The sequence below is a fragment of the Acinonyx jubatus genome, chromosome C2 (assembly GCF_027475565.1).
Source record: "Acinonyx jubatus isolate Ajub_Pintada_27869175 chromosome C2, VMU_Ajub_asm_v1.0, whole genome shotgun sequence".
Taxonomy (NCBI): domain Eukaryota; kingdom Metazoa; phylum Chordata; class Mammalia; order Carnivora; family Felidae; genus Acinonyx; species Acinonyx jubatus.
The window spans coordinates 130,513,339-130,536,761 of record NC_069384.1 but is presented as its reverse complement, the minus strand read 5'-3'; the positions used below and the strand labels follow the sequence as shown (position 1 = coordinate 130,536,761).

Genomic DNA, 23,423 nt, shown 5'->3' with positions numbered 1-23,423 from the left:
CAGGAAGATGGGATAGAACTGGTGAGCTGGGCCTGTGGCCTCAGCTGCCTTTCGTTTCCTTCATCCTCTCTCCTCAAGGCAGGCCTCCTTCTGATGCTTTTCTTTCGGTAAGAACTAACATTTCCATGTGTTGGGGAATGTGCTTTCAGCCTCCTTGTTTTTGGCCATCGACGGCTCCTGATTGTTGGTTTTAAAACTCATTTTTATCAACGGGCTCAACACAATGTTTCCTCCAGAATTTCCTGCCAGGATGCTGACTGGTCTCCTCCTGGTCACGAATGTCTGTGAACCTCAAACTCTTGATATGAATGACTTGGTACTAATTTGTTTAAATGTAACGTTTGACTCCTCTGGATCCTGGGTTCTGGTGTGTCCATTGGCTAATGCAGGATATTTGGGAAAGGGCCAACAAGCTGAGATTGCGATTGCCTTGCTATTCTGATGCGGTCATGCCTGGTTGTGCTAGGCGTGACTGTCCCTTGACGTCTCTGCCGGTGCCGTTGGCCCATTTGCAAGCCCGTCAGCCCCTGTCCCGAGGCAGGAACCCAGGAGTCCATGGTGGCTACTTAGTGCCAGGAGGGAGGAGCAGGAGAAAGTGGACATCGGTTGACTCACAGAATGTTTCAGTTTTCTCTGATTTTTCTTTCTCCTTGTTTTCTTTCTCAGTCATTGCCACAGCCAGTTTTGGCTGTTTAATCTCACCTGATAAGACTTTGCCGGAACAGATCGATGAGAAAAGTGATCCTCTCCTGTTTGGAATTTAGTTTAATCTTAGTCCACTAAATCCCTCGAGGAATATTTTTAAAAAATGATATAAGTAATACTCCAACGGGGGACAGTCTGGTCAGCTGACATCTGCTGTTGTTTGAAGGTCATGGAGGCGGAGCAGACCAAGACACGGAGCGAGCTGGTGCACAAGGAGACCGCGGCCAGGTACAACGCGGCCATGGGCCGCATGCGGCAGCTGGAGAAGAAACTCAAGAGAGCCATCAACAAGTCCAAGTGAGTCTGGCCACGTGGGTCCCCGGCGCTGTGTGTGATTGTCCTCCTCGTGCAGCTTCTTCTCCTTTCGTGTTCTCAGGGACCTGCCTCATCAGAGCTTCCCGTCCAGGGCTGTGTCTGCCCCCCAAGTTCTGTATAACCCCCAGAGGCAGGAAGTGCTGCTCCAGGCACGACCGACCCAGGAGACAAAGAAAAAGCAATTTCAGAAGCAAACTATTGCGTGGTTCATTGGCTGGGGCTTGGGGCTGGCCTTTGGGAAACTCTGATTGTGCCCTTGGCTCTGGGGCAGCCAGTGTGGACGAGCCCTGTCCTTCATTTTACCTGTCAGCATACTGGGGAGGAGCTGTGTGGACCAAGAGCTGATGAGATGACCCAAGACTCGTTTTGATGGGGGTTTTTGCAAACTTTTTTCACTATTCCTCCTATGTATTTTTATTTTTAATTTTTATTATTATTTTTAACTTTTATTTTTTTAATTTATATCCAAGTTAGCATAGAGTGCAACAATGATTTCAGGAGAAGATTCCTTAATGTCCTTTACCCATTTAGCCCATCCTCTGCACCCATTCCCTCCAATAACCCTCTGTTCTCCATGTTTAAGAGTCTCTTATGTTTTTGTCCCCCTCCCTGTTTTTAAATTATTTTTGCTTTCCTTCCCTTATGTTCATCTGTTTTGTCTCTTAAAGTCCTCATATGAGTGAAGTCATATGATATTTGTCTTTCTCTGACTTACTTCACTTAGCATAATACCCCCTAGTTCCATCCACGTAGTTGCAAATGGCAAGATTTCATCCTTTTTGATTGCCGAGTAATACTCCATTGTATATATATACCACATCTTCTTTATCCATTCATCCATCAATGGACATCTGGGCTCTTTCCATACTTTGGCTATTGTCGATGGGCTGCTATAAACATGGGGGTGCATGTGCCTCTTTGAAACAGCATTCCTGTATCCCGTGGATAAATGCCTAGTAGTGCAATTGCTGGGTCGTAGGGTAGTTCTATTTTTAGTTTTTTGAGGAACCTCCGTTTTCCCGAGTAGCTGCACCAGCTTGCATTCCCAGCAACAATGCAAAAGAGATCCTCTTTCTCCGCATCCTCGCCAACATCTGTTGTTGCCTGAGTGGTTAAGGTTAGCCATTCTGACAGATGTGAGGTGGTATCTCATTGTGGTTTTGATTTGTATTTCCCTGATGATGAGTGATGTGGAGCATTTTCTCATGTGTCGGTTGGCCATCTGGATGTCTTCTTTGGAGAAGTGTCTATTCATGTCTTTAGCCCATTTCTTCACTGGATTTTTTTTTTGAGGGGTGGGGAAGTTGTTGAGTTTGATGCGTTCTTTATAGATTTCGGATACTAACCCTTTATCTGATATGTCGTTTGCAAATATCTTCTCCCATTCCGTCAGTTGCCTTTTAGTTTTGCCTTTTATATATTTTTAAATAGTAATCATCTTGGGGACATGCGCCCTGCTTCATTCACAGTTGCTGGGTCTCCAAGCAAAAGAGCTTCGTAGCGGGTGAACAGCTGGAGAAAAAAGCGCTGGTCTAGTCTTAATGCTCAGACACCCAAGTTCCTAAAAAGAGCCAGGCTCTTTTGACCCAGAGCCGGAGGACTAGTAGAATGTTGGCATTTGTCCTCTCTCTTGCCCATGACCTGGCCAGGTCTGCGGACCGTCTGATACCTCCGGTCCTGGACAGAATTCAAGAGGACCAGTCTGAGACCCCCTCATTTCGGTGAGGGAGGGATGGCACTTTTCCCTTCCCCCAGTGACCTCAGCAGAGAAGGGAATGTGTTGAGGCAGTCCCCTCCCCCGCCCCACCTAGCCTTCATTCTCGGGGGTGCCGACGTCCTCCTTGGGAGAGGAGATCCGGGCTGCCTTAGCCGCCGGGCACACCCTGTGTGGCCCTGAACAGCCTCCTAGAGAGGAAAGCGAGCCAGGGTACAAAGGCTCAGGATAAGCGTTCCCATGTGTGGGTTCCGCAGATCTTGAGGCGGGCCTTCTGTCAGCTCAGCCCCGGGTGAGTCCAGCAGCAGTGACTGGCTCATGTATCTCCCTGGCTCCAGATCTGGGTGCGTTCTCTTCATCTGATGGCCTTGTCAGGGTTTGCTAAATCCCGGGCGGGTGGCCTGCCAGCCATAGCTAATGCCTCTTATCCGCCCTGTGCTGTCTACTGTGGCCATCATATTCTGTTACTCTTACGGTTTTCCTTTGTGTCTTCTACAGGCCTTATTTTGAACTCAAGGCAAAGTACTACGTGCAGCTTGAGGTAGGTGTGGCCTTCTCTGGCTTTGTCGTTGATGGGATTTTTCTGCCCTCGAAGTCCCACTTTTGTGGTAGCAGAGCTTTCATATGGCGCATTTGCCACAAGAGGAGGGTGGGGAGAGACACGTCCTTGACTGAGCGTTCAGTCCTCGAAATGGTCTTCGTCGGGTCTTCAGGGAGTGGCCTCTGAGGTCCTGTAAATCTGCCGTTCAGCCGCTTGCTGCATCGTGCTGGGGTGGTGGCTCTCAATGGCTCCGGGGGCCAGGGGCCTCAGCATCCCCGTGGAGGTGCGGATTCCTGAGCCCCACCCCAGGTCTACCGAATTCGAAACTGCAGGTGGAGCCTGGCCGGCCGAGTTTTAAAAGGCCTCCAGGGGAGTCAGATGCAAACTCCAGGGTGAAAAACCACAGTACAAGGGCTGGAATGTGTGTTTGCCACCCACTGATGTTTCTCCGATGGGGTTTATTCTGCCAGCGGTAGTTTCTGGTTATTGGCTTGAGTTTGTCACCCGGATGGGAGCTGGGGCTGGCGTGTGGAGAGCCGGATAAGAGAAAATCAGCTCAGCAGTCGTGTCTCAGGGAAGTCGGGGGAGTGGAGTGAGTGCTGGGTAGAGAGTGTGCTTGAACCTTGACCTCGATCCCGAGGCCGGTAGGGGTTGCCTCCACTTACTGAGCCTTCTGTTCTCCTAACCAGCAACTGAAGAAGACCGTAGACGACCTGCAGGCCAAACTGGCTCTGGCGAAAGGCGAGTACAAGACGGCCCTGAAGAACCTGGAGATGATCTCGGACGAGATCCACGAGCGGCGGCGCTCCAGCGCCATGGGGCCTCGGGGCTGCGGTGTGGGGGCCGAGGGCAGCAGCACGTCTGTGGAGGACCTGTCGGGGAGCAAGCCTGAGCCAGACGCCGTTTCGGGTGAGCTGGGGCTCGTGTGCGCCTGGGAGATGACGCAGCTTGTGTGGTCTCCTTCCAGGCCCGTCTCGCCGATCGTGGAAGGGCCTGAGAGTTGGGCACGCCTCAGGGCTCTTTCTGGTGGCTTCCCACATCTTGTGGAATACTGTGTTCATCAGGGTGCTACTGAGTGTTCCTCGGAGTCAGGATTCTGTGGTGCCTAAGTTCAGAAAATGTTACACTTTCACCCCTGACGTTCGGAGTACCTATCAGAACATTCAGGGCTCTGAGAAGTACTGCAGGAAAGAGGAGTTGCCTATGAATAGGGACCGTGCAATCAGATTTGATTCAAATCCTGGCTTCCCCGTAGTACATGATGTGGGCAAGGGCTTAGCTATGTCTGTTTCTTTACCTGTAAAATGGGGACTATGAGTGTCTGCTACCCACTGTGTAGACAGGAGGCTGGCACCCAGTAAGTCTGAGAACGGTGGTTCTCACTGGTGTCTAACTGTGGAGACCTTTTTTCCCCAGGGCCACTCCTTGGGAAACTGATACAGAGGTTTGCTGTGCCCCTCCCCCCATTTTTTTTCATCATGATAAATGTACTCTTTAATCCCCATCCCCCCCCCCCCCCCACCTCCCCTCTGGTAACCATCAGTTCTCTATAGTTGAGTCTGTTTCTTGGTTTGGCTCTCTCTCTTTTGTTTTTTTTTTTCCATTGCTTATTTGTTTTGTTTCTTAAATTCCACGTATGACTGAAATCATATGGTCTGACGTCTTTTGCTTAGTATTATATTCTCGACCTCCATCCACGTTGCGAGGGGCAAGATTTCAGTACTCCATTGCATGCGTGTGTGCATCTTCTTTGTCCATTCATCAGTCCATGGATGCCTGGGCTCTTTCTACAATTTGGCTATTGTTGATAATGCCGTAAATATCAGGGTGCGTGTGTCTGTTCAAATCCCTATTTCTGTGTCCTTTGGGTAAATACCTAGTAGTACAATTGCTGGACCATGGGGTAGTTCTATTTTTAACCTTTTGAGGAAGCTCTACACTGTTTTCCACAGTGGCTGCACCAGTTTATAGTCCCACCAGCGGTGCACTTTTTCTCCTCCTTGCCAACACTTGTTTCTTGAGTTTTTGATTTTAGCCCTTCTGACATGTACGAGGCGATATTTCATTGTCCTTTTGATTTGCATTTCCCTGATGTCCAATGACGTTGAGCGTCTTTTCGTGTGTCTGTTGGCCATCTGTGTGTTTTCTTTGGAGAAATGTCTGTTCATGTCTTCTGCCCATTTTTAAAATGGATTATTTGTCTGTTGGGTGTTGAGTTGTCTCAGTTCTTCATTTTTGCATACTAACCCTTTATCAGATATGTGATTTGCAGGTATCTTCCCCCATTCATTAGGTTGCCATTTAGTTTTGTTGATAGTTTCTTTCGTTGTGCAGAAGCTTTAATTTTGAAGTAAACCCAATAGCTTATTTTTGCTTTTATCTTCCTTGCCTCAGGAGACCTATCTAGAAAAATGTTGCTATGGCCAATGTGAGACATTAGTGCCTGTGGTCTCTTCTAGTATTTTTATGGTTTCAGATCTCACGTGTAGGTCTTGAATCCATTTTGTGTTTATTTTTGTGTATGGTGTAAGAAAATGGTCCAGTTTTCCCTGTGTGAATTAAGAAAACCTTTCCAGATTGTCTTTGAACACTGTCTGTCTTTCCTTGTCTGTGGAGTCATTCCTCTTGGTGCTCTCCAAAGTTTTCCTTCCTCAGGAATTTTTAAATTCAGTCAACAAATGTTTAAATGCCAGCCCCAAAGGAAGGTAAACTAAAATTTGAGGGTCAGTGATGTGTGAGGTACTCTAATACTCATCCTTTCATATGGAGAGGAAGATGAAGCTCAGAGAGGTTAAGTAACCTGACCAAGACTACACCGCAAGTAGCGGAGGCAGGATCTGAATTCAGATAGGACCCTGTTTTCTGTCCTTAGCGTTACAGTTACTTCTCGTTTATGGTAGTCCTCTAGGGGACGCTACCGAGGCTGTTTTTAAAGATGAGGGAGGAGGGAAGACGAGTAGAACACGAAAGCTCTAATAAGCAGGCTCGTGTGCAGGCTGAGGGGAAAACAGTTAAAGGTTGAAGTGGCTTTCAAACCACAAGAATGACCTGTCCTCTGGGCCTTGGTTATTCTGATCCACAAAACGAGTGAGGCGCCAGCCACAGAGCATTCATTGTAAAGGAATTTTATCCTTTTGCAGCAAATGGTGACCCAGCTAGTTAGGCCCCGAGTGTGTCTTTTATGCACGTTACCTGGAAGATCACAAAACCCCAACAGACACTCCACACGGGACTGTTGCTTCTAGCAGCTCCTGCTTCTACCGTGTGGAAGATGAAAGCTGCTAAGTCTGACTGGCTTTGTTCAGTACGCATCACACGGCGCCAGCTGCCTTCCCGCGTCCACGTGGCTCTGTGCGGGGGCCCAGGGTGGAGAAAAGCCCCTGATCTGTGGCTGAATTCATCTTCCACCTTTAGGTCATGTCTTCAGGTAGCAGACGCTGACTTCTAGGGCAGGAGCTAGAAAGTTGTTGCAAGGACACGGACTACCCATGGGATCCAGCCACTTCCCTTCAAGTTGTTTTATAGTCCGGCCACGCAGGCTCGGGCGGGTGCGCGCGGCGGCAAGGATTGTGCAGGCCCCTTGCCGTGTGGCGCTGCTGGGCAGCAGGGGCCGCTCACTTCTGGAGGTGTTGAGGGAACCGGGCGGCTATTGGGCAGAGCCCTGAGCGGTGTTCTCTCTCATCCTAGTGGCCTCCGAGGCCTTTGAAGACGACAGCTGCAGCAACTTTGTGTCTGAAGACGACTCGGAAACCCAGTCTGTGTCCAGCTTCAGTTCAGGACCAGCGAGCCCGTCTGAGATGCCCGACCAATTCCCTGCGGTTGTAAGGCCTGGCAGCCTGGATCTGCCCAGCCCCGTGTCTCTGTCAGAGTTCGGGATGATGTTCCCAGTGCTGGGCCCTCGCAGCGAATGCAGCGGGGCCTCCTCCCCGGAATGTGAGGTAGAACGAGGTGAGTTACCGCGCTCTCCCCGGTAGTGCCGTGCCAGACGACTCACTGCCTGGGCAGCCAGACCCCTGCACCGTTCTAGACCTCTGCCGGCTCTCAGGACCCCCGGCGCTGTGGTACGGGGCCCTGTGAATGTGCTGTTACGCGGTCGGTATCGATCCCTGAGACGCCAGCTGCCGTCCTGGGGGCTCCCGGCTCCGCTCCTGAGCTCTTCTTCAGAGTGCACGTTGGGTTCTGGGTCTGTCATCATAGCCGTCCCCTTGACGAACGCAGGCCAGAGAGGTTTGTTTTCCAGCTGTTAGATGAATGTGACAGATCATCTCTAAAGCTAAGGAATATATAAGATGCCTTGAGCAGTAATCCCACGATGGAGAACGCTCTGTGACAGGCACGGCTGGGCAGCGCTGGGAGATCCCAGAGGGCGGAGTTGGCTCGGGCCCAGGTGACTCTTAGAACTGTCAGTACTCACTCAATAATCTTTGCGTTTCTGTAGGAGACAGGGCAGAAGGGGCAGAGAATAAAACAAGCGACAAAGCCAACAACAATCGAGGTCTCGGCAACAGCAGTGGCAAGAGCCAAAGCAGCAGCGCCCAAGAGGGCCAGGCCTTGGAGAGCAGGATGAAACAGCTCTCCCTCCAGCGCTCAAAGGGAAGAGACGGGATTATTGCTGACATAAAAACGGTGCAGATTGGCTGACCCATCCGAAGCCCGGGCCCAAGGGCATATCCGTATTTATACATGGAGCTGTATGGAGAACCTTGTGCCAATTATCATTTAATACATGCCAAATCTTAAGTGTTTACTCTACACTGCACTAAGGAAGTTGTGACCGTGAGGGCTGAAGAGTTTTCTTCTGGGAAAGAGCTCTTGGGCTGGTTTGTTTTTCAGAGCAGAGGCGTTGTTGCGGTGGACTGTGACCAGGGTCACAGCCTTTGTGGAATATTACCTGTGACCGTGTTGTGGAAGCAATAACTAGTTCCTGTGAAAGAACCAGAGCCAGGAAAGGGACTGGGAAGCTGAGCCAACCTGGGGTCAACAGCTTGCTCCTCTTTCCTTTCTCTTACCCTCAGTTTGGGAAAATGGGAGATGTTCTCTCCTTTACATCCCAGGGGATCTAAATGAAAAAACACAAGAACAAAACTCACATCTTCAGAAAACACCTTTTTGACCCAGCAAAGGCTTAAAAAAAAAAAAAAAAAAATCCAAGAACACGATTCCTTTTCACCACCTCTGGTATTCGGAAGGGGCTTTTAAAAAAGCATAGAAGCTGGGATACCCATTAGAACCATTTTCTATAAAGGTTACCACGAACTGCACTTTTTGGGGTGGGAAAGGTGAATGCCAATGTGGGGATGGGAGGGATGGAGAGTAGCAGGGACATACCATAGAAGGTGATTTGTGGCTGTGGGAGAGAAGAGTCTGTAGCATAAACCTTATCTTGCCAGCCAAGGGACTTGATTCTTAAGAGAAGTGCATGTGAAGACTGGTTGCCATTGTTATATCTAGATTGACAAGGTGTCAATTTCTCTGTAGGTTGTGACTTTAAACATAAATTATTTAAGGGTTATGCTGCATTAGTATTTCTTAGAGGGAATCGTTCCTTAAAGATAGGAAAGGGAGTAGGCATGTGTTGGCACAGGCTGTTAAATAGAAGCAATGAAGTCTGTTATGCTAATAGTAGTAAGTGTTAAGATTGCTTTTCTTTAATGTTTTCACGGTTACACGTATTTAGAGCACTGTATTTTATTTGTCCTTTTTTGTTAAGAAAAGTTAGCATTTCTAAAAGGAAAAAAAAAGCAAACCCATTTCAAGTTGTCTGTGAATCCTGACACAGCTTGTCTATTTTAGTCATTTGTAAATCTCTTCATACTACAGTGTTTTCTCCTTTTTTAATGACTGATTCAGTATCCTAATTCCAAGGTTATTTTGTACTTGTCTTAATTCCTTGAGTGTAATAAAAATGGCTTCAGAAAATGTTTACCTTTCTGTGTCTTCAAAGAACAAACCCCGATGTTGCCTAAATCTTCCATTCTAAGCAGCCTGCTTCAAAGAGGGGCATGGAACGCCGTGACCATTGGTCCTCATTTCCAGTTAAGGTCCTGGGTCCTAATAATTGAAGTCCCGATTACCAAGGTTTGAGTTAGAATTCTACTTTGGCTGCTACTAAAGCTGAGCGGTAAGGAGACACGGCATCGGGGAAAAGTAGACAAGGCGATGGGTGTTGGAGGAATGTGTCTCAGTCGGCTGCGCTTGAGTCTCCTGGGAAGCTTAAAAACTCCCTGGTCTTAACCCTAGAGACCAGTATTATTAATTTGGGGTATACTTGGGTACTGAGCTTTTAAAAGCTCCCCCAGGTGATTGTCATGTGCCTCTAGTTGAGGATCTGTTTTCTGTGTTGGTCCAGCCACACCTGGTCTGCTATGTCTGTAGCACCATGCGTGGAGCTCTATTATAGAATTCAATAGTGTATTGCTCATGTGTAGGCCTCTATTAGAATTTTGAAGGCAGGGATTCGGTCTTATTTCACTTTCCACCTTGTACAATATACAGTAAAATCTTGGATTGTGGTAACTTGTTCTGTGAATGTTCTGCAAGACGAGCAAAGATTTCTAATTTTAAGTTGATACACGAGCCAGGTCTTGCAATAGTAGTATGCGATGCTGAATGTCACATGATCACAACTTAGCCAGCGGTGGTTCGTTCTCTCTGCGGGATTGTGGGTGATCGTCTCCCATGCTCAGTCTCAGGCCATAGTGTTCAGCAGAAATCAATGATTTTTCAGAATGTTGGGAGGTGCCTATAACTGGCCCTAGTGTAGTTTTTGTCACTTCAAAGCACCTACGGACAGTCCTTTGCTTTTCCATACAAGAGTAAACTTAGGAATGCTTTGCTTCATTCTAGGTCAGGCTGCCTGCAGATGTAGAACCTTTCCTTATTGCCAGTAACATTAAATACAGTATATGACAAGTTTATTAATACTGTAGTCCATATCCGTGCGAGCATATACAATGGCCCGAATGCGGAAAAAGGTTGAAAAGAAAAGCGGTAAGGCGGAGGAGATCATTACGGCAGAAGTTAAGAAGTCATCGAGAAGTAGGAGCAAGGTATGCAAGTGGCCGAAATTGCAAGATTTTATAAGAAGTCTACGTCTGCGTCTCGTCTGCTAAGAGGAATCCCTCACTTCAAATGAAATTAGGGAGATGTGTAAAATGTGGAAGTGCAAAATTTTGTAGAAAAGCACCACTCGAATAAGGCTGTAGCAGTGTGAGCGATGAATCTGTTTAACGACAACACAATGTCACATTTCCACGATATCCTCAAAAGGAGACAAAAGCAAATGTCATTGGATAGGTTGTTAAAGTCACACAAAAAGAAAAAGTTTCCATTGAGCCGATAGCCGTGCTTCCATTATAGGGAAAGTCGTCCTACACAATCACCCTCCTCTCTCGTCTCTGTCACACTAGCCACGAAAGTTTTCAAAGGTAAGTGCAGATTTTTTTCTTTATATTTTGTATTATCATTTTTATACGAATTTATTTGGGTTGTGGAATGAATCAACTGAGTTTCCATTATTTCTTATGGAGAAATTCACTTTGATGTACAAGTGCTTTGGATTACAAGCACGTTTCTGGAATGAATTATGCTTGCAAACGAAGGTTTTACTGTATTGAATACAAAAGGTTCCAGTCATGTGTTTAAAATACACTTCACGCTACAAATTTTTCTTTTTAACGGGCTACAGAAAATTAATCCATCTAAAATTGAAAGCACAAAATAGTTAGCAAAGTAGAAATCACTGTTCTGAATATGAAACAGATTTGAAGTATAAATTTTCATTTAGATGGAATGTACTAGATGAAGTCCTTTAATAATTTCTCTAGGTTAAACTATGCAGTTTCCATAAGTATAAAGATTTTATTTCAATTAAAGGAAGTAGAAATACAAAATAAGTTGTGATAATTATAAAGCAGAGACAATGAAAAATTCCACCTTATTTTCAGATGTTTAAAACCTTGAGCATCATTCTGCTCTGATGGATTTTTATGTAAACTGGGACTTTATACATGGCAGTAGTACCTTGGCAGTTGCTCTAAATGCAACCACAGTTACCATATATTAAATTTTCCACTGTATTTTCTTCAGTGTCACCATAAGAGCAGTTTTTAAGATTATTACCTTCAGTCAGCCTGATAAAAAATAAGCATTCCAATAATGAATTTATCTCCGTTCTCTTCACATGAATTAATGGGAGACAGGTACCTAAGTTCAACAACCTTCATTGTTAACTAAGTTAAAATATTTCTTAAAGCTTTATTCTTTCATAACATCTGGGCCACAAACACTGAAAGTCATAGTACAGAATTAAAATCTGTTATGGCGACATGATTCATTTGGTAATTCGTTGCCCAAGATGTAGAGTCACAACACAAGCAAGTTTAACTTACGACATGCTTTGCCAAAAGACAAATATAAGTATTTCAGGATCTATGTCAGCCTACTGTTCCACCATGTGAGCGGATATGTCCTGTTGCTATCTGGTCACAGCTCTTTCAGCAAAGGCATCTCACAGTGCGGAGTCTAACCTTTAATCATCAGCACGTGCTTTTATAAGATGTGGCCCCTCAATGCAAACCAACTCCTTGTACACACAAAACCGTGGAACTAGGACTTCTAAGTGATTTAGGGTAATTCTGACTACATACATTTCTAAACACTGTGACCCAAGCACCAGATCCCACTGTGACATTTTTAGAGATTTAATTCTGTTCTGAGGGTTTCTGTCTTCATTCGAAGAGTTGATGTTCGGTAAGTATAAAATCCAGTAAATGCTGAAATCTGCATCATTGAAGTTGTGTTGTCTTGATGGGGATAACACTATTGAAGTCCAAGAAAAAAGGTCCTTCTTGTTTAGGCAAAAAAGTACTAGGAATGATATTGTAGATCCCGGCAGGTATATTTTCTAATTCCAGGTAGCAAAACCCACACCTGTATGCAAGGAAAATGAGAACAAAGTTTACAGAAGATGAAGCCACAGAAAGTAAAGTACAAATTAGATGCAAAGTGCCAACATTACCTATAGTCACCACTAGATTTCCTCTGAAAGCCATGGGGACCAGGGTCTCCCACCATGGAAACTGTTACAACCTCAAATCCAACACTATATTGCCTGCCAACAACAACAACAAAAACCAATTACTGTTATTAAGTAGTATCAAACACATACCTAAAAATAAAGTACAGATATACTATTAAATCAAGCATATGCTTTCTAAAGCTTTAGGAGCAGGCAACACTCTGAAATGCATACTATTTTTACTCTTAATTATACAAAATACCATTTATATTTTTAAATTGAAGGTATGGAGATTAATATTAAACTTACTTTAGAAGAAACTATTTTTACCACAGGCTCTCAAGAGAATACTGTGGAATTTCAGTGGTAAAATACTGTCTTTGTATGCAGAAAAAGTGGAAGGAGAGGGAAAGCCCTGAAATAAAACCTAAATTTACAAAAGTAATAAGCATATAGTAAACATGACATTCTAAATCAGTAAAGACAGGATTAAGATGATGAAGTGACAAATTTAGGGAAAAAAAAAAACCCTGTCAAATTGTATTCACACCAAATATACATTCTATGTGGATGTTAACAGTAAACCATAAAAGAACTAGAAAAATGTAAAAATTTGATATTGGGGTGAGATTTCCTGCCCATAGCAAAATAAACCAGAAAAGGCAGGTCTGATTACTTTAAAATGGAAATTTTTCTCTATGCAAAAAAAACAAAACAAAACACAATCTGGGAAAAATATTTGCAAATACGTGCTACTGATCCTTATTCATGCTTACAATTCAGAAAAACATGACAATTCCAAGAGAAAAATGGGCAAAAGACGTGAATAGGCAAAGGAAAAAATACACACTGTCAAACGCTTTTACTCTATTGACGAATACAAAAGGGCAACTAAATACATTATTTCACCTATCAAACTGTAGAAAAATAGCTTAACCACATCTAAAGGACTGAGTTTTTGAAGTAGTTTGTAAAAAAGGCAAAAATTGTTTTATTTAGAAATATGTACTATTCTTATTCTGTGTGCTTTAAACCTTTTTAAGTTGAAAAACACACGGGCGCCTGGTTGGCTCAGTCGGTTAAACGTCCGACTTCAGCTCAGGTCACCACCTCGTGGTCTGTGAGTTCGAGCCCTGCGTCAGGCTCTGGGCTGATGGCTCAGAGCCTGGAGCCTGCTTCCAATTCTGTGTCTCCCTCTCTCTATGCCCCTCCCCCGTTCATGCTCTGTCTCTGTCTCAAAAATAAACATTAAAAAAAAAAACAGAACACAACGTACACAGAATAACCTAAATAACCTATAAATGAATACACATATGGGTTGCCACTACCTAAATCAATACAACCCTCTCTGCACCACAGAAGTCCCTGTACGCTCCTTTCCTTACAAATCCCGTCCCCATAAAGCAAACATTTAACACTTCCTTGCTTTTTTAAAAAAAAGCTTGGTTGACATATCAATTTCAGGAATACAACATAGTGATTCGACAGTTCTCTATGTCATGCTCACCAGGGTAATTGTAGTCACCACATAACAATATTATTGACCGTATTCTCTATGTTGTACTTTTCATCTTTCTGACTTATAACTGGAAGTTTGTGCCTCTGAATCCCCTTCACCTATCTCACCCAATCTCCAACCTCCTCCTTTCTTGCTTTTATACAGTTGGATAACCTAAGTGTGCATCTTTAGATAATAGTTTAGTTTTGCCTGACTTCACAGAAGTGGAATCACACAGCTGACGTTCTGTTATGTGTGGCTTCTGCTCAGCATTGTTTTTAAGACTTCTCTATCTTATTCTGGGTAGTTGTAATTTATTTTCATTGTCATGCAGGACTCTAGGACTATTCTATAATCTTCAATGCCATGATGAACACTTGGGTTGTTACAAATGGTTGGCTCTTATAATGGTTTATTAGCCATTTGGGACTCTTCCTCTTACGTCATGCCTATTTGAGTTTTTATTTTTTTTTAAACTCGATTTTTTTTTCTTTTTTACTAATGTAGCATATTTATAAATCTTTGTCCTGTAGTCATTAACATAGATTTGATGTGAGAAAGCTGTCTAATGACCTTTTTGGCACACGGATACTCATTTATTTCAGCACATTTACTCAACAGACCATCCTTCCCCCCACTCCTCTGCAATGCCATCTTTTTCATTAATCAAGTGCATGTATATGCATAAGTCTGTTTCAAAACCCTACTGTGTTCCACTAAACTCATTTTTAAGAAGGCATTAATTTAAGAAAGTTACTTAATCACAAACCTTGGTCCTCTTAGCTCAATCAGTAATGGCCCAGTCTTTTCTATATGGAACTGGTAGATGGGGTTATTTTTGTGAGTTTCCTGGAAATTTCCACATCCTCCAGCACTCTGACCACTCCACTTTCCATTAATCTAATAAAACAAAGTTTCTGTATTAATAAAACTTCTCATTCTCCAATTCTACTTTAAAGACTTTAGAAAGGGAATGAGGTCACCAAGATGGCAACAAAGGTTCCTCCTCCTTTGCTCCCACTCATAAGGACAACAAACAGCTATTCAAGAGTAGGACACCACTGAGAGAATCCTAAACATGGGGATGAGACTGAAGGACCCCCGTGCACCACAGAGACCAGGACAAACTGCCTTAGAAGGCGAAGAGAAATAATACTTGTGGGCCCCATTGTCTCTAGGCCAGCACTGCACCATGTGGACAGGTCTCCCGAGTCCGATTATTCCAGTGGCCAACCAGCATCCCCCAGCATTATGGATTACTCTGCAGAAGCCCTTACTCTGACCTTCCACCATGAGGACTGCAGGGCAATCTGCGGCAGTGGAGGGGGGGAGCTTGCAACAACCAGCGCATGGACCTGGGCAGACTGAATTCATACCTGCGGTGTCCAAGTAGCAATCGGCTCATGCGGAACCAAGTCCAGGGTACTCTCTGACCAGGGAACTTGGCGGGGTGCAGATCTGCCTGCTCTGGACACTCGAACGAGTTTTGCCAGCCCTAGAGCCTGGTTTGCCCATACCCACCCAAGGAGCTGAATCACAGCTCCAACTGCTGTAGAGTGCCTTCCAGCCCAATCTGATCAGAAGGGCTGGTGACAACTACTGGATGCTGTGCGCTCTAGTGGCGCTTTAGCCAAGTGGCAGGCAGAACTGATAGTTTTCAGAGCAAAGCCTGTGGCCTTGTTTGGTTATGGAACGTGGTATATAGGTGGGCTTGTGTTAAGATGACAAAGAGCTGCATCTCCTGCTGAGCCCACAAGGCGAGGAATTTGTAGCCCCATTCATCACGGAATACAACCTTCAGGCTGTCTAAGGAATCTAACCAGAGCACATGGGAAGCCGCCAAACCCAACACCCCTGCTCACAGTGGCACTCGAGCAAAACACAGCTTGTGGCTTGCCCTGTCTGCAGAGCAACACTGGTGGCCTCTCCGGACTAGGAAATTCAGTGCACATTCTGGCCTGATTTGGGTTCCTGCACGATGAACTGCACAATGCCTGGGTCCTGTCCTGTTGCCCAGCCAAAGCAGGGAAACTAATTCACTGCTATTACGATCTACTACTGACTATAGTAGTCCCAAGGAGTACATAAGGCTGACCAGAGAATGTAAGCAGCTGTGCAGCCAGATCCACAGCCTCATTTGGGTAGGGACCAAGCCAGCAGTCCTACCCAACTGTTCTCAGCTAGTGGCACAACCGCCATCCCTATCCTCAGAGTTCTAACAGCTGCCTTGCCCAAAAACAGACAATCATAGCAGGCCCCAATCTGCCCAAGGCCAATACCAACAGACACACCCAGAAACCCAAACTAAACTAACTGGTGGAAAACTGTTCTTGCCCAAACAAAGCTGTAAAGTCTGCTAGAGGAGCCTGATTACTCAAATGCGAAGATTCACAAACATAAGAAACCAAGGATCACAAAAATGCAGGTAAATATGACATCACTAAAAAAACTAATAATGCTCCAATAACCCTAAGAAAATGGAGATCTATGAACTGTCAAAGAATGGAGAATAATCTTTAAGGATGTTTAATGAACTATAAGAAAACAAAATTAAGAAAACAACGAATGAACAAAACAAGTTTGATAAGGAAATAGCAATCATCCAAAGAAAAAAAACAACAACACCCAAACAAATCCTAGAGTTGAAATATACAATAATTGAAGAAATCAGTAGAGAGTTTGAAAGGTAGACTCAATAGCGCTGAAAAAACAATCAACGATCTGGAGCACAGGACATCAAAAACTACCCAGAGGAATAAAACAAAAAAAGAATGAAAAAGAGTGAAGAAAGCCTATAGGAATTATAGGACACAATGAAAAGAAACAATATTTGCACTACATAAATTCTAGAAAGAGAAGAGAGAGAAAGGCAGAGAAAGTATATTTAGAGCAAACCTTTCCCAAACCCTGGGGAGAGAGAGGAATATCCAGGCCCATGAGGCCCAAGGATTCGACAGCTGAACCCAAACTGGGCTACACCAAACACACTATTAATTAAACTGTCAAAAGTCAAAGACAGTTTTAAGAGCAGCAAACGAAAAGAGAGATTACATACAAGGACCTCCTATAAGATTATTAGCATATTTCTCAACAGATACTTTTTCAGGCTAGGACAGAACAGGATGACATATTTCAAATACTAAAAGAAGGTAGCAATCAACCAAGAATTCTATACCTGGTGAAGCTATCCTTTAGAAATGGAGGGATAAAAGGGTTTCCTAAACAAAAGCTGAGGGAGTTCATTACCCCTAGATCTGCCTTATAAGAAATGCTAAAGGGAGTTCATTAAGTGGAAGTAAAAGAATGCTAATTAATATCATAAAAACATAAAAAGATAGTGTAAATCTCACTGGTAATAGTAAATATATAGTCATAGTTAGAGTCTGGAATATGGTAATAGTTGATGCATAATTCACTTAGCACTGCAGTTTAAAAGTTAAAAAACCCTGAATGTAGTAAAAATAATAACTACAATAATCTGTTATTAGTTATGCAATATTAAAAACACGTAAACTGTAACAGCAATAACCTAAAATGTGAAGAGGAAGAGAAGTAAAAGTATAAAACATGAATTCCACTGAAGTCATTAAGTTATTATCAGTTTAAAATAAAGTATTGTAAGTTTAAGATACTTTATGTATGCCTCATGGTAATAGTAAGGAAAAATCCTGTAGTAATTACACAAAAGAACCCAATAAAGTCAGAGCATACTTATTTTATACCAAAAGACTTCAAAACACACACAAAAAGACAACAGGATAAGAAACAGAGAATGGATCTATAAAACAACCAGAAAACAATAAAATGGCAATAGTAAGTCCTTACCTATCATTAATGTAAACGTAAGCATTAAAATTTCCAATTAAAAGACACAGAATGGGGCACCTGGGTAGCTCAGTCAGTTAAGCACCTGACTCTTGATTTTGGCTAGGGTTGTGATCTGTTAGTGGGATCAAGCCCCACATCAGGCTCTGCACTGACAGCAAAGAACCTGCTTGGGATTCCCTCTCTGCTGCTACTGAACTCATGCACTTTCCCTCTCTCTCAAAATAATATAAATGGCAACAAAAAAGAAGCAAGGAAGATCCCAAATAACCTTACTCTATGCCTTAAGGAACTAGAAAAAGAACAAGCTGAGCCCAAAGTTAGCAGAAGGAAATAATAAAGATCAGAGCAGAAATAAATGAAATAGAAAACAGGAAAAAAAATAAAAAAGATGAACAAAGTTGGTTCCTTGAAAAGATAAAACTAACAAACCCTTAGACTAAGCAAGAAAAAGGACCCAAGTCAATAAAATTATAAATGAAAAAGGCTACACTGCAACTGATAACATAGAAATTCAAAGGCTCATAACAGGACACCTATATGCTAACAAACTAGACAACCTAGAAGAAATGGAAAATCTGAATAGACCAACTACCAGTAAGGAGACAATCTGTAATCTGAAGATCTCCTGATGAAAAAAAACCCAGGACTAGATGACTTCACGGGTGAATTTTACCAAACATGTAAAAAAGAATTAACATCAATGCTTCTCAAGCTCTTCCAAAAAAATCAAAGAGCGCTCCCAAACTCATTTTACAAGGCCAGCATTATCGGGATACCAACAACAGAAAAGGACACCACTGGAAAAGAAATCTACAGGCCTGGGGCGCCTGGGTGGCTCAGTCAGTTGAACGTCTGACTTGGGCTCAGGTCATGATCTCATGGCTCAGGAGTTCGAGCCCCGTGTGGGGCTCTGTGCTGATGGCTCAGAGCCTGAAGCCTGCTTTGGATTCTGTGTGTTTGTGTGTGTGTGTGTGTGTGTGTGTGTGTGTGTGTCTCTGCCCCTCCCCTGCTCATGTGCTATCTCTCTCTCTCTCTCAAAAATAAATACAAACATTTATAAAAAAAAAAAAAAAATCTATAGGCCAATATATCCCTGATGAATACAGATATAAACATTTTCTTTTTTTTTTTAAGTTTATTAATTTTGAAGGAGAACAAATAAGGGAGGCACAGAGAGAGAGGGAGAAAGAGAGAATCCAAAGCAGGCCCCATGCTGCCAGCACAGAGCCTGAGATGGGGCTCGAACTCATGAACCAGTGAGATCATGACCTGAGCCGAGATTAAGAGTTGGATGCTCCACTGAGACATCCAGGCGCCCCCAGATATAAATGTTTTCAACAAAATATTTAGCAAATCGAATTCCACTGCACATTAAAACGATCATTCACCACAATTACGTGGGATTTATTCCCAGGGATGCAAGGATGGTTCAGCATATGCTAATCAGTCAATGTGATACATCATAAAAGACAGAACAAAAGAAAACAATCTTCTAATCATCTCAACAGATGCAGAAAAAGCATTTGAGAAAATTCAGTATCTGTTCATGATATAAACTCTTCTCTAAGAAATGAGCCATAGATGGAACATATCTCAACATAATAAAGGCCATATATGACAAGCTCACAATTAACATCATACTCTATGGTGAAAAACTGAAAACTTCTCCTCTAAGATCAGGAGAACAAGACAAGGATGTTCACTCTCACCACTGCTATTCAATATAATTCTGGAAGTCCTAGCTAGAGCAATCAAGCAAGAAAAAGAAAATGTATTAGAATTGGAGGGAAGAAGTAAAATTGTCTCTCTTTGCACGTGACATTTTATATATAGAAAACCCTAAAGACTCAACCAAAAACCTGTTAGATTTAATCAACAAATTCAGTAAAGCTGTGGGATACAAAATTAACATACAGAATATCAGTAATATTTCTGTTAACAAATTTTCTGAAAAAGAAACTGATCCCATTTACAGTAACATCAAAAACAATAAGATCCTTAGGAATAAATTTAAGGAGGTGAAAGATCTCTAATCTGAAAACTACTATATTCTAATAAAAGAAATTGAAGATGACAAAATAAATGGAAAGGTATTCTATGTTCATGAACTGAAAGAATATTGTTAAAATGTCAACACCACCAAAAGCCATCGATAAATTCAATGCAATCCCTATCAGGACTCTAATGACAAGTAAAAAAAAACACTCCTAAAGTTTACATGAAACCACAAAAGACCCTGAATTGCCAAAGAAATCCCAAGAAAGAAAAAGCAGGAGATATCAAACTTTCTGATTTCAAGCTATGCTATAAAGCTACGGTTATCAAAACAATCCCAAATATGCATGGTCAATTAACATTTGACAAGGGAGCCACGAATTCTCCCTCGAATCTTCCACCGTGTGTGATCTAGCACACCCTGCAAAACCAGTCTCAAATTCTACTTTAAAGGTTCGTCTACATGATGAACCCTTCCCTAATGACCAAAGTCTACATAATCTTCTTTCTTTGAACTTTAGTTCTTCCCACAGAATCATTGAATGTTATTCACTGAAGATCTCGTATTCCAACCCAGACTGCAGGCTACTTACATTTCCCTTGTGTTACTGTCAAGTTCAGAATGTTTAATTGTTAAATGTGAAAGATAAAGTGAGAAAAGGAGAAAAAGGCAAGGGAATTCTAAGATTTTTCTGAGATTATGACCCAGAGAAAGAATTCTCTTACCTGTTTTGATAAGGTGTACGGTGAAGGAATCTTTGAAAAAGTAAAGCTGCAGGCTGAATATACCTAGATTAAAAAAAAAGTGATTGAAAAAAGAAAAAAGTTTATTGTACTGATAAAGTGTATACTTATAAAAATACCAAAGTGATAAAAGAATATATTGGAAGGCTGAAAACTTAGTTGGCATACATAAAAGCCATGATTCTGTACACAGCCTAGTTATCAAGTCAGGTTTAATGAACTGGGAACTGAACAGCTGGGGTTCTTGTCCTGGCTTTCTGTGTGTTTGACTCAGGACAATCTCGCTAGGCCTCAGTTTCTGCATCTGAAGAATAAAGGGGTAGAAGCAGTTCCCCAATGTCTCTAAAAATCTATTCAAACTGAGCTCCCTTACTGATGTATGGGAAAACAGCCTATGCAGAACAAAATTAAAATAACCTTCCCAGCTACATGATAGCAGTATGTTTATAAGCAATTGATTTCCTTTCACTAAGTTCAAAGTCGTGTTTTTTAACTCAATGAAAGTATTAAAGAGGTTAAAGAAGTTTTTAACTGCTTGATCTGAAATAGAACTTATTAGTCCAACATACCACATTACCTTAGGACTAAATTATTATTCTGAAAACTAAAATGTTCACTCAAAATACATTACTTTTCAAAAGCATTACTTTCTGCAGGAAGCATAATTTAATACTGAACTGATATACAGATAAACACACAAATTTATAGAGGACAATCAATTTTCAGATATAAACTTCTTCTATAGCTAATCCCACTTATGAGGCCAAGCATATTATGTACTTTATATTATCGTGTTCTGTCACTGTATGTTGGTTTACTCACCCGGACAGTGTAATGGATTGTATTCTGTTTTTCATACTGAGAAACCACTAATGTAAAGGTATGGGTCCCAGGCGTGGTCAGCTTTATCTTAGTCAAATAATGAGGGCTGTTAATTCGAATGCCATCAATATATGGAGGTGGGTCACCTACAGAAAAGTAGGTTTATGCTTTAGTTTCTGTAGTTTTTAAATTTAAGTTTTATAATTCATGATACGAAAAAAATTAAATGGATGGACCCCCCCAACTGATTCAATCTTTAAAATATAATGCTACTAGAGAATTTAAATTTCAACTTAAAACTTTGTAATTAAACACTTTAAAACTTTAAATAATTTCTAGTAAGTAAAAGGAATCTTTTGGAATACATTCAATGAGGTATAAAATAATCCCTAGTAAGCCTTATGTAGCATTTTTCTCTAACGGGATTTTAAAGTCAAGATTGGCTTTGCTTTGTTTTGTTTTGAGGAAATGTTTTAAGATGCAAAGAACTATATAAAAATATACTTCCCACCAACAGATATATTCCCCACCATTCATAACTGAATAACACTTTTTGTCATACTAGATTCTTTATAAAACAAAGTCCCTTTTAAACACCACCCTTAGTCCTATTCTGTTCCACTCTGATGGATTTAGTGGGCTTTTCAGACGCTAACACACACACATCCCTAAAAATGAATGAATGAGTGAATGTTATTTCTGTGGGCATATATCTAAAAAAAGGACAGCATAGGTCTTATTTTAAGCTTTCATTTTGCACTCAACATGTTTTTAAGATTCATATTGTTCTACACAGATACGGTTTATTCCTTTTAAAACTGCCTGCATGATATTCCATTATATGAATGACTTATATATACCCCCATCTAGTTATGCAGTCTGACAGATTATTTACAGTATTTTTCTATTACAAACAATGTTACGAATATATTCTCTGATGTCTCCTCAATCAAGGCCAATGCAATAGAATCATTTCATGCATGTCAATTAGTACATGTCATTTAAAATCAATGCTATATCACTTAGCTTATTTAGGAACACTGAATATTTATAATGTAATCTATTGAAATAACTAACATTTTACTATCTATCTGTAACAGGCAAAGTCTCTAATGCTCACAGTGGTGTGATCTAGTGAAGAGAAAAAGGGCCTATCTGTGATCTTGGACAAGGTTTTTAACCTTTCTATGTCTCAGTTTACTCTTCTGTGAAATGAGAAACAATTTCAGAGTATTTTAAAAATTTTCTTCAGCTTGTTGTGATGAAAATAAAATTATAAACCAGAAAGTACTCTTTTCTGAAAAGGCAGTATCATTATATGTAAGAGGGAGCATTGTTTTAAAAAAAACAAAAAGAAAAAGAGAATCCAAATAAAAAGAGTAACAAAAATATTTTTGAAGGTCGAAAGCCTATATATAAACATCTTAATGCTAAGAATATATAGCCACAGTATTTGTTTTTTTGGTTGTATAGTGGCCAACATATGAATAGAAAATCTGGCTAGTTTAACTTTAATTCTTAGACATACTGCCTTGTCCATTCCAGGATATCTAGGGGTATTGACTGATAGGAATCAGTGCCTGCCTCATGACCTTCACAGTGTAATGGGTACGAGTATCATTTTCCTCTGATTAAATAAGACTTAACAAAACCACTTTCCATCTCCTCTCCCCCAGTAATGCCCATTTCTTTGCCCTTTTTAAACGAACTGTCAATAATTGCTTCCTTACCTCCCAGCCTCTCCTCAATTCACTTCTAACTGGGCTTATAAGTCCACCTATCCACCAACTCTGTTCTTGTTAAGGTCAACAATGACTGCCAAGATGCTATGTCCATTTGTTTCTTCTCTAACCTAAATTTCCTGACCTCTAAAATAGCAACAGATGCAGTTGCTCATTCTTTCCCTCATGAAATATTCTCTCTCCTTGGGTCATGTGAAACCTTATTCTATTTCATCAGGTATTTTGTTCTAATTTTTTGCAGTAACCTTCCTCTGCTCAACTTTAAGATGTTTGAATCCCAGGGTCAGGTTCTGAGTGTTCATCTCTGTACCTACAACTCTCTCCATTGGTAGTGTATACAGTCCTGTCTTCAAATGGCAGGACTTTATCCCAGAACTCTTCCCCCAAATCCAATTGCTTACTTAGTTTATACACTTGCATATCTAATAGATATCTTAAATGTAACAAAACCACAAAATTTACTTTTGATTTTACTCCAGAACAAAACTGGTCCCTCCCCA

The 23,423-nt window shown here is 41.9% G+C and overlaps 2 protein-coding genes across 3 annotated transcripts in view; one reads left to right on the top strand and one right to left on the bottom strand.

Annotated features, from left to right (window-relative positions):
• Positions 1–9,196, top strand: part of SH3BP5 (SH3 domain binding protein 5) — a 76,419-nt gene extending 67,223 nt beyond the window's left edge. Inside the window, exons 5-9 of the mRNA XM_027061872.2 lie at positions 872–1,002; positions 3,233–3,275; positions 3,965–4,184; positions 6,963–7,223; positions 7,714–9,196. Coding sequence (XP_026917673.2) covers positions 872–1,002; positions 3,233–3,275; positions 3,965–4,184; positions 6,963–7,223; positions 7,714–7,916 — 858 coding nt within the window. The 3' untranslated portion in view covers positions 7,917–9,196. The remainder of the gene's footprint in view (positions 1–871; positions 1,003–3,232; positions 3,276–3,964; positions 4,185–6,962; positions 7,224–7,713) is intronic.
• Positions 9,197–11,115: 1,919 nt separating this feature from the next.
• CAPN7 (calpain 7) overlaps positions 11,116–23,423 on the bottom strand; it is a 41,823-nt gene continuing 29,515 nt past the window's right edge. The window contains exons 17-21 of one of the 2 annotated variants that reach the window (XM_015068475.3): positions 21,182–21,327; positions 20,342–20,404; positions 14,562–14,692; positions 12,295–12,387; positions 11,116–12,206 (exon numbers count right to left, since the gene is read on the bottom strand). In XM_015068475.3, the coding sequence (XP_014923961.1) occupies positions 12,062–12,206; positions 12,295–12,387; positions 14,562–14,692; positions 20,342–20,404; positions 21,182–21,327 (578 nt within the window). In that variant the 3' untranslated portion in view covers positions 11,116–12,061. The remainder of the gene's footprint in view (positions 12,207–12,294; positions 12,388–14,561; positions 14,693–20,341; positions 20,405–21,181; positions 21,328–23,423) is intronic. The other variant, XM_053221468.1, reaches the window with a different exon arrangement.